This window comes from Oncorhynchus clarkii, chromosome 17 (genome assembly GCF_045791955.1).
Source record: "Oncorhynchus clarkii lewisi isolate Uvic-CL-2024 chromosome 17, UVic_Ocla_1.0, whole genome shotgun sequence".
In the NCBI taxonomy this organism is placed as follows: Eukaryota; Metazoa; Chordata; class Actinopteri; order Salmoniformes; family Salmonidae; genus Oncorhynchus; species Oncorhynchus clarkii.
In genome coordinates, this window is record NC_092163.1 from 47,385,924 (window position 1) to 47,404,075 (window position 18,152).

General features: G+C 41.4%; 1 protein-coding gene across 2 annotated transcripts in view; it reads left to right on the forward strand.

Annotated features, from left to right (window-relative positions):
• Positions 1-206: 206 nt before the first annotated feature.
• LOC139370992 (growth/differentiation factor 11-like) overlaps positions 207-18,152 on the forward strand; it is a 50,783-nt gene continuing 32,837 nt past the window's right edge. The window contains exon 1 of one of the 2 annotated variants that reach the window (XM_071110948.1): positions 207-947. In XM_071110948.1, coding sequence (XP_070967049.1) covers positions 533-947 — 415 coding nt within the window. In that variant the 5' untranslated portion in view covers positions 207-532. The remainder of the gene's footprint in view (positions 948-18,152) is intronic. The other variant, XM_071110949.1, reaches the window with a different exon arrangement.

The window sequence follows — 18,152 nt, forward strand, 5'->3', positions numbered from 1 at the left end:
TGAAACCTTATCTCAATACAGTAATAAAATGCAAACTGGACAAACTACTCTCCAATCCATTCTCCTTTGCTCCCTCCCTCTAGCTCCCTCTTTTTCTTGACTTGGTGACAGACCTAAAAGCCTTTTGTTGGAATCTTAGCCAATGGAGACGGATTACGACACGGAGGAGCGGAGATATATAACGAGCCCTTTTAGGAGGTACTTGCACACTTTTCAATGACACATCTTAACATTCGCACCTATGGACTTAATTGTTATCAGATAAGGCAACCAAAACAACTATAGCATGAAAACGGGTTATGCGTCAAATCGATAGATACGCTTAAGTACAGAGAAAACCCACTAGGACGCACCTTCCTAGGTTTATTGCTGTCCTACAATAAAATCGTTTTAAGAGGCGACTCTATTGGAGTAGTTGCATATCATTGGTACCTTTGCAAGGTAAGGAAACAGGTTGTGACAAGCAACATTTCACAGGGTAGAGAAAGGGATACCGCGAGCAGAAAGTTATATAGCCTGACAAGTCATCATCATGCCGAGGTATAACTTTTTGCTGTGTTTGATGGTTTATATTTGTCTGGGACTGTCTGGGAGTGACGAGCCTAATCTTTTTTTGCCACCAACGAGCGAGACTCCCACGGACGACGGGCTTTCGCTCCTCGATGAAGAAGCGGGCGCTCATGGATGTTCCGCATGCGTTTGGCGAGAGCAAAGTAAAGTCCTGAGGCTGGAGACCATCAAATCTCAGATCCTGAGCAAGCTGCGGCTCAAGCAGGCTCCTAACATTAGTAGGGAGGTAGTGAACCAGCTGCTCCCCAAGGCACCCCCACTCCAGCAGCTTCTGGACCATCACGATTTCCAGGGAGACGCGTCCTTTCAGGATGAGTTTATGGAGGAGGACGAATATCACGCCACTACGGAGTCCGTCATCACTATGGCCTCCGAACGTGAGTAATGCAACTTTGTCCCATAGCTGCTGAAAATGATTAATTACTTTGTAAACCAATGCTAGGAGTGAGCAGCAAGTCGTTGACAAATGTGTGGTGATTGTGATTATTATTGGCATGCTTGGACAGAGGATATCCTGGGCATTTGAACATCAATAGGCCTACTTCGAATGATTTTGTGATCATCTATTTAATCAAGTAAAATACATAACCGTTTAAATAGGACAAATTATTTCATTTAACTAGGTAAGTCAGTTAAGAGCAAAATCTTATGTACAACGACGCCTTAGGGACAGAACGACAGCTTTTTACCTTGTCAGATCGGGGATTCGATCTAGCAACCTTTCAGTTACTGGCCAAACGCCCTAACCACCAGGCTACCTGCCGCCCCGATGATGTAGGGTCAGCTGTTTGCTACGGCTGTCAAAAATATCTGTATGGATTAAGTGTGAACTTGAAAAATCAATAAATCAATAAAGAGCCTCATCACTCTATGACAGGTCACCAGAGTAATTAACTTTGAGTTCGTCAAGCCAATATTATTATGATTATTATTAGGCTAATATTATTCATATTATTATTATTATTATTCATATGACGCATAAATGTAACTATTTTGTTCAGTCTTTCTATGTAGGCCTACATGAAGAGGAGGGATTTTTTGGATGATGGACTTTTAGCCTACAGCTGTGCTATAGGCTAGAGTGCCAGTACTGACAGATCGTGCGCGGATTTAGCCTAGGTCATCTATGGGGTTGTGCCCGGGGAAGTCTATAGTCTACCCCAAATTATAGCATATTTTCTTAGTTTCGAATCATTTCAGGGCCAGACTTCATGTAACATACTTTTAAATAACTCTGTATCATGTTCCTATACATAGCCGTTTTGAAACCGTTGTTTCGGTTTTTGGCAAATTAGGTCACTGATCATTTGCAATTTCCGGTTGTTCTGTCATGTTTTGTGATTTGACTTTCATTAGCCGCATGACAGACTTTTGAATGCTATGCCAATGTCTGTTTGGAGTGCATAAATCAGTAAGGATAATGTAGCATTTGGCAGGCAGATGTATTGCGCCGAACCTTTGCACATTATCCATTATTTTGCATATCTTGCAGTTGTATGGCCAAAATATAGCCTACAATATGATATGCTTAAAATAGCAGAGGGACAGTTTAGGCCTAATATGGCCTATAAACAAGTATAAAATAACATGTTCAAATGTGGACAGGAAGGTTTTGCGTATTATTACTGAGAAAAAAACACCAACATTCCCTAAAATTATAGAGCCCAGCAGCTGTGCTCTGTGGTTCTTTATAAGAGGGCTCTACCGGATTCCCTGCTGTTCATCGCAGTCAGAAAAAGTGTGTCCAAAAAAGCTGCTATTGTTTCCCCCATGCAGCAGTCCCCCTCGACCGCACTTGTCTTTTAAATGCGAAGTTTATAGGCACAGCTCGTTTTTTCCCTGTGAGGACACAAAGCCAGAGAAACAGTTGGGGTCGAGGGGAGTGTGTGACCTTTTCGCGGCGAATCGCCGTGGTTCAACAACATTTACACACATAATGTATTCCGCACAAGGAAACGAAAAGCTATGCAAATAATCCGTTTTTTTCCCAAGAGGGAACAAAGATAGGTTTGTGTTCCCTTAACTTCTTCTTCGATTGTCATACCAGCCTGGTCTCATAGACTAGACGTAACATAGTAAATGTAAATCCGAGATGTCCAAATTAGTATGATAGGTTAGGTTTGGTATGGTTACATAAAACAGTAATGTGAATGTGTTCAAATCTCATCATGGACAACTTTAGCTTATTAGCAACTACTTATTACTTTTTAGCTACTTTGTAACTGCTTAGCACAAAAGCGAACCCTAACCTTAACCTTAACCCGAACCCCTAGCTTAGCTAACGTTAGCCACAACAAATTGGAATTCGTAACATATCATACATTTACCAAATTCATAACATATTGTATGAATTGCAATTCATAGCATACAGTGCCTGCAGAAAGCATTTGGACCCCTTGACTTCTTTCACATTTTGTTGTGTTACAGCCTGAAATTAAAATTGATTAAATTTAAATTTTTAGTCACTGGCCTACACACAATATCCAATAGTGTCAAAGTGGAATTATGTTTTTTGTGATTTTTACAAATGAATACAAAATGTAAAGCTGAAATTTCTTGAGTCGATAAGTATTCAACCCTTTTGTTATGGCAAGCCTAAATATGTGACTTGTTGCGTAAGTTGCATGGACTCACTCTGTGCGCAATTGAATGTTTCAAATTCAAAAAAGTACAGTGAAATGCCCTAATTGCACACTCAAAACCCAACAATGCAATAATCAATAACAATGTATTACTAGAAAAAAGCACACAAGAAATAAGTTTAAGAAATATGGAATACACAATAAAGTAAATAAGTAAGCATACTATATACAGGAAAAAAAAAAAAAAGTCAGTTCCAATACCATATTTACATGCAGGGATACTGGAGTGATGGAGGTAGATATGTATAGGGGTAAGGTGACTAGGCAACAGGATATAAGATAAACAAAGTAGCAGCAGGTTACATGTGAGTGGGTGTGCGGGTGTGTAGAGTCAGTATAAATGTATGTGCATATTATGTGTGAGTGAGAAAATTATGTGAGTGAGTGTTTGTGTGTGTATTGGGCCCTGTGAGTGTGCATAGAGACTGAAATACTAAAATAAAAGGTTGATAAAGATACAAGGAAAACTCGCTCCATGTAGCTATTTTGTTAGCTGTTTATCAGTCGTATTGCTTGGGGATAGAAGCTGGTCAAGAGCCTGTTGGTGTCAGACTTGCACAGGTATCTCTTGCCGTGCGGCAGCAGAGAAAATATAGGGGTCCTGAATGGCAGGGAGCTCGGCCCCAGTGATGTACTGGGCTGTCCGCACAACCCTCTGTAGCGATCGAGGTGGTGCTATTACCATACCAAGCAGTGATACAGCTAGTTAATATGCTCTCAATGGTACAGCTGTAGAACCTTTTCAGGATTTCAGGGCCCATGCCAAACTGTTTCAACCTCCTGAGGGGGAAGAGGCACTGTTGTGTGTGTGTGTGTTTGGACCATTTTAAGACTTTAGTGATTAGGACATTGAGGAACTTGAAGCTGTCTACCTGCTCCACTGCCTCCCCATCGATGTGGATGGGGGCGTGCTCACCCCCCCCCCCCCCCCCCCATTTCCTGTAGTCCACGATCAGCTCCTTGGTCTTGCTGACGTTGAGTGAGAGGTTGTTGCTCCTTGTAGGGTGACTCTTCGTTTCCGGTAATCAGGCCTACCACCGTTGTGTCGTCAGTGAACTTGATAATGGTGTTGGAGTCATTGGTTGAATAGGGAGTACAGGAGGGGACTAAGCACACATCCCTGTGTTAAGGGCCAGCGTGGTGGAGGTGATGTTGCCCACGCTCACTACCTGGGGTTGGTCCCTCAAGTCCAGGATCCAGTTGCAGAGGGAGGTGTTCAGACCCAGAGTCCTAAGCTTGGTGACAAGCTTGGAGGGGATAATGGTGTTGAACGCTGAGCTATAGTCAATGTGCAGCATTCTCACATAGGTATTCCTCTTATTTAGGTGGGCGAGGGCAGTGTGGAGAGCAATTGAGATTGAGTCATCTATGGATTTGTTGGGGCGGTATGCAAATTGGAGTGGGTCCAGGGTGGCTGGGATGGTGGAGTTAATGTGTGCCATAACCAGCCTCTCAAAGCACTTCATGATTACAGAAGTGAGTGTTACAGGGCAATAATCATTGTGGCATGAAGCCTTAGATTTCTTAGGAACAGGCATGATTGTGGTCGTCTTAAAACATGTGGGGAATACAGACTGGGACAAAGAGAGGTTGACAAGGACTGTGAATATGCCTGCCAGCTGTTCTGCGCATACTCTGAGAACACGTCCTGGAATATCGGCCTTGCGGGTGTTGACCTGATTAAAGACCCTTTGTACGTCAGCCTCGGAGAGCAAGATCACCCAGTCCTCTGGGTCGGTGACGGCCCTCACACCCGGCTCAATGTTGTTGCTGTCCAAGCGTGCATAAAATGCTTTGAATTCGTCTGGTAGAGAGGCATCGTTGGGCAGATAGATCACAGTTGGGTCTTTCTTTGTCATCTGTAATAAACTGGAGCCCCTGCCACATGAGGCAGGTGTCAGAGCCTGTGTAATGATTCCACATTATTCCTATATTGTCCTTTTCTTTGTTTGATGACACTGGGGAGGTCATAGCGGGCCTTCTTGAACTTATTCCTGTCTTCGGCCGTAGCATCAGGGTTGTTTATGATAGCTCTGTGTGCAGTAGCCCCGCTCTTTAGTTTAGCACCAACCTCGGTGTAAATCCAGGGTATTTGATTGGAAAAGTGAACCCTCACTGCGGGTACAACGTCGCCGATGCATTTTCGATTGACGCCGGTGACGGAGGTGGTTATCGGTGTAGTCTCAAAACATATTCCCGATCAGCGCTAGCAAAGCAGTACTGAAGCATACCCTCTGATTCTGGTGACCATTTCTCAACGGAACTAATCGTGGGTACTTCCTGTTTCAGCTTCTGCTTGTAAACAGGAAGCAAGAGTACAGAGTCATCATCTGATTTGCCGAATGGCAGACGAGTGAGGGCCTTGTATGTTTGCTTGTGGATAGAATTGTAGTGGTCTAGGACTTTATTGGCCCTAGTGGTGTTGGAGACGTGTTGATGGAAGTTGGGCATCACATGTCTTAGTGAAGCCAAATTAAAATAGCAGGCAACCAGAAAGGCAGCCTCTGGGTGTAGGGTTTCCTGCTTTTTTATAGCCTAGTTCATTATGCACCAGCTTGTTATTTTTCTTCTCCTGAGGTGGAATGTATACAGCAGTCACCGATAACAGCTGTAAACTCCCTTCAGAGGTAGAAGGGTCAGCCTTTAATTATTATAATTTTTTTGTATTTTACCCCCCCTTTTCTCCCCAATTTTGTGATATCCAATTGCGATCTAATTACAATCTTGTATCATCGCTGCAACTCCCCAACGGGCTTGGGAGAGGCGAAGGTCGAGTCATGCGTCCTCCGAAACATGACCCGCCAAACCGTGCTCCCTAACACTCGCCTGCTTAACTCGGAAGCCAGCTGCACCAATGTGTCGGAGGAAATACTGTTCAACTGACAACAGAGGTCAGCCTGCAGGCACCCGGCCCACCACAAGGAGTCGCTAGATCGCGATGAGCCAAGTAAAGCCCCCCGGATAAACCCTCCACTAACCCAGACGACGGTGGGCCAATTTTGCGCCTCCTTATGGGACTCCCGTTCACGGCCAGCAATGACACAGCCTGTGATCAAACCCCAGGCTGTAGTGCGCCGCTCGGGAGGCCAGATGGGTCGACATTTGGCAATAAGGTATTTCAAGATGGGTGAACAGTGGGTCAACACTTCCACCACGCTGGAATTGCACACCAGTTGGAGTTGATGAAGAGGTAAACCCCACCCCCCCCCTCGATTTCCCCGACTCCACTGTCCTGTCTGCCCTGTGAATGGAGAATCCATCAAGTTGGATAGCCATGGGGTGTATCTTGTCACAGAGCCATGTTTCTGAAAAGCAAAGAATATTGCAATTCCGAGAGTCCCGTTGGTAGCAAATCCGCAATTGAGGCCATCCATCTTATTATCAAGTGACTGTACATTCGCAGTAGAATGGAGGGAAGAGGTGGCCGGTTTTCCTTTCGCCTTAATCTCACCAGGATCCCCCCTCTCTTTCCTCTGTAACCCCGGCGTTTCCTCTTGGGTAGCCCGAAGATTGGGTTGATGATAGGAGAAAACTGTGATAGGAGAAAACTGGGGCTGAATCAACAACATTGTAGTTACCTAATTGACAGAGTGAAAAGAAGGAAGCCTGTACAGAATACACATATTTCAAAACATGTATCCTGTTTGCAACAAGGCACTAAAGTAAAACGGCAAAAATTGTGGCAAAGCAATAAATATGTTTTTCTGAATACAAAGTGTTATGTTTGGGGAAAATCCAATAAAACACATAACTGAGTACCACTCTCCATATTTTCAAGCATAGTGGTAGCTGCATCATGGTATGGGTATGCTTTTAATCGTTAACCTTTACACATGTACCAACAAACAGGTGGGATCTCAAACCGGTGTGATTAGAGCGCTTATTTAGAATGCCCAGTTTCGCTTTACACAACAGTCAGCACTTGAGCTAGTCACACTGTTTTTTTCACAGAAACATGTTGCACAAACAAATCCAATAAAATTGTATTTTTCCACATGCGCCGAATACAACCTTACAGTCCTTACAAAGTTATGTCCTGAATGTGACCAGTTTATTTGGGATGCAATATTCAGACCTTCACAGAAGTAGCGAAAGCATACACAATCATCCAAACTGGAAAATGTAGGCTACATTAGTCCTAGCGCTAACTGAGGAAAGATTGACGTAACACAAGCGGTCATATGAGAACTCTCTGCTGACAGAAACCCCAATATGAATGAGCTAATAGCAATTACTATTTATAATTCATCACATCACGGGTGAATTTAACATTGATCAAAATAATTGAGTAAAACACTTTCTAGAAATCAAAAGTAATCCGACGATGGGTAGTTTGTGCTCGCCGCCATGTTTTTTTTTTTGTGTCAACCAAAGATATTAAGAGGAGACAAGATGAATTTGGTCTGTTTGCAGTATGCATGTTGAAGGGGGTGTGTTGTCTACTTCCATTCATTCACTTCCGGAAGTTTACTCGAAAGACAAGTGAACCATTACATCACCTCATTATAACTTCTTTGGTCTGACCGACATTTACGTGACACCCAGAATGCATTGCATAATATCAACAAACATGGCACCACACATAGCTGGCAAATAGCTTAGCATTAACTCATTATAATCAGTACAACAAAATACCAAACAAGTATTTTACACACATCATAGGTGTCCATTACAATCTCCAATACTTGAAAGCGTGAATACAACTGTGAATACATTATGCTCCATACATTCATACATGCGTACTGTATGCTTCAGTAGAAACGACAACATGATATACAGAAAATAAGGCACACATGTCCTAAGTTATTATTTGTAAGGAAAACAACAATGGAGGCAATGAGAGCGCTAGCCGGAAAATATGCCAGCAAGACTGTGCAAATGTCTGCATACTTGAAGTGCGGAAAAAATGGGGAAGGGCTCTCCTCGAAGAGGAAAGTTTGTCCGGCTCAATAAAGCCTCAAACATAAATAGTCCCCAACACTGAAATGGGCTACTTCTATGTGAATTAATGAGGAGGCGGAACACACTTAAATTCAAACTGTTGTTGGAAAATACAATTTGTTAGAAAATAATTTGAAATGGACAAGTTGAAACATAGCCTATAGATAATTAGCAGGCAGCGCGTGTTAACTGTCCTGTTACGTAACAATCACATTTTGGAACAGTGAGTGCATTCTGACATCACGTGCATAAAACCATTCATGCTGGGGCGAACGTTGGAGATATTTGGAACTCGCAAGTGAAAAGGTTAAGGACTGGGGAGTTTTTCAGGATAAGAAAGAAACGGAATGGAGCTAAGCACAGGCAAATCCTAGAGGAAAACCTGGTTCAGTCTGCTTTTCACCAGACACTGGGAGATTAATTCACTTTTCAACAGGACAATAACCTAAAACACAAGGCCAAATCTACAATGGAGTTGCTTACCAAGAAGACAGTGAATGTTCCTGAGTGGCTGAGTTACAGTTTTGACATAAATCTGCTTGAAAATGTATGGCAAGACCTGAAAATGGTTGTCAAGCAATGATCAACAACCAAATTAGCAGAGCTTGAAGAATTAAAAAAAAATAATAATGGGCAAATGTTGCACAATTCAGGTGTGGAAAGCTCTTAGAGACTTACCCAGAAATATTCACAGCTGTAATCCCTGCCAAATGTGATTCTAATGTGTATTGACTCCACAGGAGGTTGGTGGCACCATAATTGGGAAGGATGGGATCGTGGTAATGGCTGGATCAGAATAAGTGGAATGGTATCAATTGATGTGATTCCATTAATTCAGTTCGAGCCACTTACCCAGGAAGACTCACAGCTGTAATCGCTGCCAAAGGTGATTCTAACATATATTGAATAAGGGGGTTGAATACTTATTTAATCAAGACTTGGCCACCGGATTATTTACATTGACACACCCCAGTACCCCAGCCTCGTTATTGTTATTTTATTGTGTTATTTAATTTTTTACTTTAGTTTATTTGGTAAATATTTTCTTGCTTGTAAAGCATTTCACGGTAAGGTCTACAGATGTTCAGCGCATGTGTCAAATAAAGTTTGATTTGACATATTCCTTTATTTTTCATGATTTGTTTTTACAAATGTTATAATTTGTCTTCCACTTTGACATTACAGAGTATTTTGTGTATATCATAAACAACTAAGACAGTAAAATCAATTTTAAGGAACTGTATCATACTAATTGTAATTGGTAACATATCATCAGGGTATCTCCAGGCATAAGCAACATAAGAGGTCGCTTATGGCTCTCTGTGCCCCATGGCAAAACATGTAGAACTGCAAAAAACTTGCTTAAAACTGCAAAAATGTCTCCCAGCCCCATGGCAAATCTTTTAGAATTGCATGAAATGTATTATAACATTGCTAAATGTTCTCTCTGTCCGATGGCAAAATGTATAGAAATTAACTTTAAAAACTAAATTTCTCTCTCTGTCATCAAGATTGCCTGCTTGGCGCCCCCCCCCCAACCAAATATCGCTTTGTGACTCCAGCCGGTCCTGCATATCATAGGAAATGGATGATGGACATCCACAAATGAATACATACCACACATGCGCCAAACGCATGTGAGATTATTTTTACGGTTGCTTATTATTGTCAGAGATAAATAAGTGCCTGTGCCGTTCATATGATGTTTATTTGTTTGTTCTTCAAATAAGGAGTTGTCAAAACGTCAAGAAATGACTTTCAATTGTCCATATCCATTAGGGCTAATAGATTGTCCCTTCCGTTAATTAATAGTCCATTTTAATCATCAAACTTCTTTGTAGCTGAACTTTCATGAATGATCCTCGTTCTGCACATAGGCCTACTTTCTGATGAATTACCTATTCTTGAATATCTGCTACCAAAACAACTGTGGCCCATGGTAATGAAAATCACAGTGTCAGTTGCTATTGACAACCCTCAAAGCAAGTTCAGCCTTTGGTCCTCTGAGGGATGCATCATTGTTCTTGCCAGGCATGAGATCTTGACTGCTGTTGCAGGCTTACAGCTCGCTCACCATTGTGGAAAATGATTCCTATGAAGTATTGCCTATGGTCTGTTAGAGAATGGAGAGGTGGTGTAAACAGGAGCAATTGTCGAGCTTTAGTACATTTTGAACCCGTTTACATAGAATGAGACTCATGTGGAGCATCACAAAGTTGTACGATACAAGTACTTATCAATCTAACCTTATATGACTTTGATGTGATTATTTGATGTGATTCTCATCGTCCAGGTTTTTGAGGTCAACGAAGTGGCCGTAGAATGGTCAATGTCGGCTATCCTCCGGCCTTAGTGTGTCCAGCTTTCTCCACCAGTTGACAACATAGCAGTCTCCATCTCTCTCCCTCTCCTCCCTTCATTCTCGCCCTCTCCCTCTGCGTGTTGTTAGTGGGACATACTGCAAACGTGTTTGCCCCTCTTCTGATGACAGAGCCTGCGTAACAGTGTATCTTGTGTTTGAGGGTTATATGGATGTGGTGCCTCCATTCCAGTATGCCCCGTCCAGTGTTGTACTCTGTTGCCCCATGGATGTGTTAAACCTGTCTCAACACTCTTCCTCGGGCCGGACATGACATGACACAGCTTCTCCTGCCCATTAGAGGAGAAGTGTTTGGCCTCAAGCAGCATCTGAATCAGCAGCACAGATATGATATGATGGAACTGGAAGAAGAGTGACTCTTGCATTTAGAAGAGAGGCTTTTGTTTTGCAGGGGAATGGGCTTTGAATGGGAGGGATGGAAACCCCATGTTTCTGTTTCTTTAATGGCTTGTTTATTAGACAGTTGTGGGCCTTGGTTATTGATAGGTCCATAAGATATCTCTATTAAAATGTCAGGCGTGGGAGCTGCTGCTTTGTTTTGAATGAATGGGAGTGCACTCACTGACACTGGTGCAAGAAACATGTACTGTGCTGCTCTGCTCTGTTAGCAGGATGCCATGGGGCTGCATTAGCATCTTTCCCTCTCTCTCTTTTTTCTTCTCTGTTTTCTCCTCTCCTCTTCCACCCACTCTATGTTTGATCCTTTCTCATTTCTCATATCTCACTTCTCTTTCTTCCTCTCTTCTCTCTTTACTCCTCATCTCTCCACCCCTCTCTCTGTTCTCCCCTTTCCTCTTCTCCCTCTGAACTCTCTCTCTCCGTTATCACTCTCCTCTGGTGTTCATGGAACAGTTTCACGTTGAGAAGAGAAGGACTGAATCTCCTCTCGCCTGTGGCACCTCAGCAATCCCGCAAGATGAAAAGCGCCTTTTCCGTCTCTCAGATAGAGCCAGAGAGTACTTCAAACACTATTCCCTGCGCACCTCGAACCCATTCACCCTCTCATGGGCGTGTGCACTGCCTTTGATGGGCCGTGCGGGTTCACACAGTACACGCTGAACTGGACCGGTGCCAGCGTCACTTCTTAGTATGCCAGAGTTGCTTCTTAGTATTCGCTCAAGGTACATGGGTGCCGCAGTAGGGGTTGAGAGGGTCCATGCTTCCTGGTCGCTAATTACTATAACATTTAATGGAAAAGCTATTTATATCACAGTGCGGCACTGTAACGTACTGTAGCATTCCCTCCCCATACGGTGTGTTGCAAGGATAGGGATGCAGTGCCCTACCCATGTACATGGAGTGAAGCTCCACACATAGGAACTGCTCTGGTCCTATGTGGTTAATTTGTGTCACAACATACCACATATAAAATAATTTGAAACTGTGTGTGTATATGCTAGTTACACAGAAAGCTGTCTGCTTTTATACTTGAGCTGAGCCCTGCACAAACAGGCTGTATGTGTGTGTCTGTGTGCTGGTGGATGCTGGGCTAATTGAGGGGTGAGGTTTTGACCCCAATAGGCCCTCATTTGTCACCTGTCCATGGCTTTGAGACCAGACCTTCCTCTCCCATCAAGGCTCTCTCTCTGTCTGTCTCTCTCTGTCTGTCTCTCTCTGTCTGTCTCTCTCTCCCAGCACACAACTGGGTACATTTGGAAAACGTTTGTTTGTCAAACGTTTGTTGATCATTTGTTACAAAAGTAACTTTGTTTTACATTTTTGCTTTTACAGCTTTTTTAGTTACAAATACACTACCAGTCATACGTTTTAGAACACCTACTCATTTTAGGGTTTTTCTTTATTTTTACAATTTTTCTACATTGTAGAATAATAGTGAAGACATCAAAACTATGAAATAACACATAGGGAATCATGTAATTAAACAAATCAAAATATATTTTATATTTGAGATTGTTCAAATAGCCACCATTTGCCTTGATGACAGCTTTGCACACTCTTGGCATTCTCTCAACCAGCTCACCTGGAATGCTTTTCCAACTTTCTTGAAGGAGTCCCCGCTTTTCCTTCCCTATGTAGTCTGACTCATCCCAAGCCATCTCAATTTGGTTGTCTTTGGGTGATTGTGGAGGCCAGGTCATCTGATGCAGCACTCCATCACTCTCCTTCTTGGTAAAATAGCCCTTACACAGCCTGGAGGTGTGTTGGGTCATTGCCCTGTTGAAAAACAAATAATAGTCCCACTAAGCCCGAACCAGAAGGGATGGCGTATTGCTACAGAATGCTGTGGTAGCCATGCTGGTTAAGTGTGCCTTGAATTCTAAATACACCACAAACAGTTTCACAAAGCAACCCCACACCATATCACTGTAAGGGATTTCCTCCTCTTCTTCCGAAGAGGAGAGGCGAGAAGGATCGGAGGACCAAAATGCAGCGTGGTTAAAGTTCATGGTTCTTTAATCAGAGAAACTATACATGAACAGAATACAAAACAAGAAACGTGAAAACCCGAAAACAGTCCCGTGTGGCACTGACACAGGAGACAACCACCCACCAAATACTCAAAGAATATGGCTGCCTAAATATGGTTCCCAATCAGAGAAAACGATAAACACCTGCCTCTGATTGAGAACCACTCTAGGCAACCATAGACTTACCTAGACAACTACACTGAACACAACCCCATAAATCAAATAAACCCCTAGACAAGACGAAACACAATAAATCACCCATGTCACACCCTGGCCTAACCAAAATAATAAAGAAAACACAGATAACTAAGGCCAGGGCGTGACAATCACCTCCTCCCCCATGCTTTACAGTGGGAAATACACATGCAGAGATCATCTGTTCTCCAACACCGCATCTCACAAAGACATGGCGGTTTGAACCAAAAATCTCCAATTGGAACTCCAGACAAAAGGACCAATTTCCACCGGTCTAATGTGCATTGCTTGTGTTTCCTGGCCCAAGCAAGTCTCTTCTTCTTCCTGGTGTCCTTTAATAGTGTTTTCTTTGCAGCAATTCGATCACAAAGACCGGATTTACCTGATTTACACAAGTGCTCAGCACAACTCCTTCAAGACTGTTGGAAAAGCATTCCAGGTGAAGCTGATTGAGTGAATGCCAAGAGTGTGCAAATCTCTCATCAAGGCAAAGAGTGGCAACTCTGAAGAATCTAAAATCTAAAATATATTTGGATTTGTTTAACACTTTTTTGGTTACTACATGATTCCATGTGTGTTATTTCATAGTATTGATGTCTTCACTATTATTCTACAATGTAGAAAATAGTAAAAATAAAGAAAAACCCTTGAATGAGTAGGTGGCCCAAACTTTTGACTGGTACTGTATGTCTACTTCACCATCAGCCAGTTTTATTGGTAAACTACAGAGTAATGTAAAGGTTGTCTTTTAACAATCCAATATGTAATATTGTACACTGATCATAATTGGGTTTTAGTCCAGAAAGGCTAGATAAGTTATCTAGATCTTCAATGAGACCGTGCAGGGATCCAGATTGCAGACTTCTAGAAAACTTGAGTCATCGGTATACATTGACAATTTTGGTTTTTAAGCTCTGCATTTCGAAACACTTGATGTTCTTTTTGGATCAGATTTTAATTGTTAGCATTTCGATTGCCATAACAAATAGATATGGAGACAGCGGACAGCCTTGTTTTACTCCTCTTGACACTTCAATACTTTCTGAGAAGTAACTGTTATTGACTATTTTACACCTGGGGTTGCTATAGATAACTTTAACCCATTGTATAAAAGATTCACCAACATTTTACATTTATATATAAATTGTAGTCATACTTTATCAAAAGGCTTTTCAAAATCTGCTATGAAGACCAGTCCTGGTTTCTTTGATGTTATATATTATTATATTGTTTCAAGTAATTGTCGTATATTATCTCCAGTGTTCCTTCCATGTAAAAAACCTGTCTGATCAGAATTAACAATATCTGGTAAAACCTTTTTAATTATATGCGCTCTTAATTTAGCCAGGATTTTTGCATCACAACATTTGGAGTGTAAGATGCCTCCAGTTTGAATTGACTGAATCTTTATACTTACCACATGAGTCCTGTTTCAGTAATAGTGACATCAGACCTTCTTGCTGAGTACCTGATAGTCTACCATTTTAAAGGAGTAGTTAAAACTTGTAAATAATAGATCTTTGAGCACATCAAAAAATATTTGATATACCTCTACTGGTATGCCATCAAACCCTGGGGTTTTTCCAGACTGAAAGGATTTAATTTCCTTTTCTGTAAGTTGGCCTTCACACAGATATTTCTTTACATTTTGTTAATTTAACCTGATCATTATTAGGAAAATAATCCTTACCGTTAACACCATTTAGGGGAGATGGAGGAGACTGACAATAAAACATGCTTAAAATATTTTGTTTCCTCTTTTAAAATATAATTTGGTGAATCATGGATAACTGTCATTTTTAACGAGCTTCTGTAAATTATTTTTTGGTAGCATTTTCATGTTGAAGATTCAAGAGAAATGTATTGCATTTTTTTAAATGATCCACTTCGCTTTATTTTTGTAATAAACTACACTTTATTGTTCTTGAATAAGTTCCTGCAGTTGTTTTTGTTTTCACTCTAACTTATTCTATTCCATTATAGTAAATGTTTTATTGCTATCTACCTGTGCTGTTAGTTCCTCTATTTCCTTTGCAGTGGTGGAAAAAGTACCCAATTGTCGTACTTGAGTAAAAGTAAAGATACCTTAATAGAAAATGACTCAAGTAAAAGGGAAAGTCACCCAGTAAAATCCTACTTGAGTAAAAGTCTAAAAGTATTTGGTTTTAAATATACTTAAGTATCAAAAGTAAATGTTATTGCTAAAATATACTTAAGCATCAAAAGTAAACGTACAAGTATAAATAATTTCAGATTCCTTATATTAAGCAAACCAAACGGCACCATTTTCTTGTTTTCTTAATTTACGGATAGCCAGGGGCACTCAGACATCATTTACAAACAAAGCATGTGTGTAGTGAGTCTGCCAAATCAGAGGCAGTAAAGATGACCAGGGATGTTCTCTTGATAAATGTGTGAATTAGACCATTTACCTGTCCTGCTAAGCATTTAAAATGTAACGAGTACTTTTGGGCACCAGAGAAAAAATATGGAGTAAAAAGTACATCATTTTCTTTAGGAATGTAGTGAAGTAAAATTAAAAGTTGTCAAAAATATAAATAGCAAATTAAAGTACAGTACTTAAGTAGTACTTTCAAGTATAGTATTTTTACTACACCACTGTTCCTTTGTCTAATCTCTTTTGACTGAAACTGCTTTTGTTTTAAAGATGAGTATTGAATTGAATGGCCTCTGAAATTGAGTGGCCTCTGAAAGTGTCCTATACAATAAGGGGGTATGCTGTACCTATGTTGTGCAGGAGAAAGTCAGTTATACATTTTTTTTGTCTCTTGTACCCATATACAGGTTGAAAATGGCAGATTTCCAAAACCCATTCATTGCTCTGTTCGGTACAGTTGATGAGAATAACCAGGAAGGGAAGGCTGTCTCTCTTTGTACTCTATTAGCCAAAAGGCTCATTCTGCAATTTTGGAAATTGGAGACTGTACCTACCTTTGAAATGTGGTTACAGGATTTAGGGAATGTAATACATATAGAACATATTCAATACAATACCTCTTATAGAAGTCCAATGTTTTACAAAATTTGGCATCCAATACTGGATAAATGGTCTATTCTGTCACGCCTGCTTCTGCTCCCCCTCTCTTGCGCTCGAGGGCGCCCATCATTACGCACACCTGTCACCATCTTACGCCCATCAGCGCTTCATTGGACTCACCTGGACTCCATCACTTTATTGATTACCTCTTCTATATCTGTCTATTCCTCAGTTTGATACCTGTGTCAGCATTAATGTCGTTATGTTTCCGTTGTCCAGACACTGTCTGTGTTTTGTTTCATCTCTGTTTATAAAATATTTATTGATATTTAAATATTTATTTATTACATATTCACTCCCTGTACTTGCTTCTCGTCTCCCAGCGTCTGTCCTCACAGAATGCTGACACCAATATTGGAAGCATCAGGGAGTTTTTTGTTTGTTTTTTTGTTTTGGTTGGTGACGTTGGGTCCAGGTGCCACTGCCAAAGGAACTGGGGATTCCTCAGCTGGCTCGTCAGGATTCCATGCCTTAGCTGGCTTGAGAGGTTTTCTTGCCTCGGTTGGCTTGACAGGCTCCCATCCCACGTCACGCCTCAGCTGGCTCGTCAGGCTCCCATGCCTCAGCCGGCTCGTCAGGCTCCCACGCCTCAGATGGATCATCAGACTCCCACGCCTCAACCGGCCCGTCAGGCTCGCCCAGGTGGGATGCTGGGTGGCGCCCCTAAAGGGGGGGAACAGTCACGCCTGCTCCCGCTCCTCCTCTCTGGTGCTCGAGGGCACCAGGCTGTCCATCATTAAGCACACCTGTCACCATCTTACGCCCATCAGCGCTTCATTGGACTCACCTGGACTCAATCACTTTATTGATTGCCTCTTCTATATTTGTCTATTCCTCAGTTTGATACCTGTGTCAGCATTAATGTTGTTATGTTTCCGTTGTCCAGACACTGTCCGTGTTTTGTTTCATGTCTGTTACTTATTAAATATTCACTCCCTGTACTTGCTTCTCGTCTCCCAGCGTCTGTCCTCACACTATTCCCCCTTCATAACTGGGTTGATGATCTGCTGCTACTCTGTGCTGTACTCCACTCAATATTTATTTTTAGTGTATCTGCACTGCTTTTAATGACTATATGTTGTCTTCTTCTAATAGGTAGCACCTAATACTAATTTTATCTTAAATTTGTAAATATGTGAGTTAAGTTTTGTTTTGCCCTCTAAATTTGCCATCCCATTCAACACTACAAGGAATGTCAATGTTTGTATCTTTGTCTTTGTTTTCCATTGTAAAATAATATGTAAAAAAAGAAAATGGCAGATTTGGCCCCTGATAAGCACCTAAATTGGAACGCAGTGGCTGTACAGCAACATGCTATAAATTACATCCAAGCTCAGGCGCTACGCTTTACAGCACTGTATGGGTATTGACTGATAGCCATGGTGGTCCGATTGCATTCTGTCTCCTATCAACACTTTTTATACTTTTGGTGCCAGCAAGGATGACACAAGAAAGTAGTCAAGACAGATAGCTTGATTAAGCCTCATCCATGTATATCTCATTAGGTCAGGGTTTTTTAGCCTTCATATAGTGCTTCAGAAAGTATTCACACCACTTTACTTTTTCAAAATGTAGTTGTCTTACAGCATGAATTTAAAATGGATTAAATAGAGATTTGTGTCACTGGCCTACACACAATATCCCATAACATCAAAGTGGAAATATGTTGTTTTTTTTTAAAAGTTTTGACAATTAAATTAAAAATGAAATCTGATATGTCTTGAGTCAGTAAGTCTTCAACCCCTTTGTTATGGCAAGCCTAAATTAGTTCAGGAGTAAGAATGTGCTTAACGAGTCACATAATACGTTGTATGGACTCTGTGTGCAATAATAGTGTTTAACATGATTTTTGAATGACTACCTCATCTCTGTACTCAACATATACAATTATCTGTAAGGTTCCTCAGTCGAGTAATGAATTGCAAACACAGATTCAA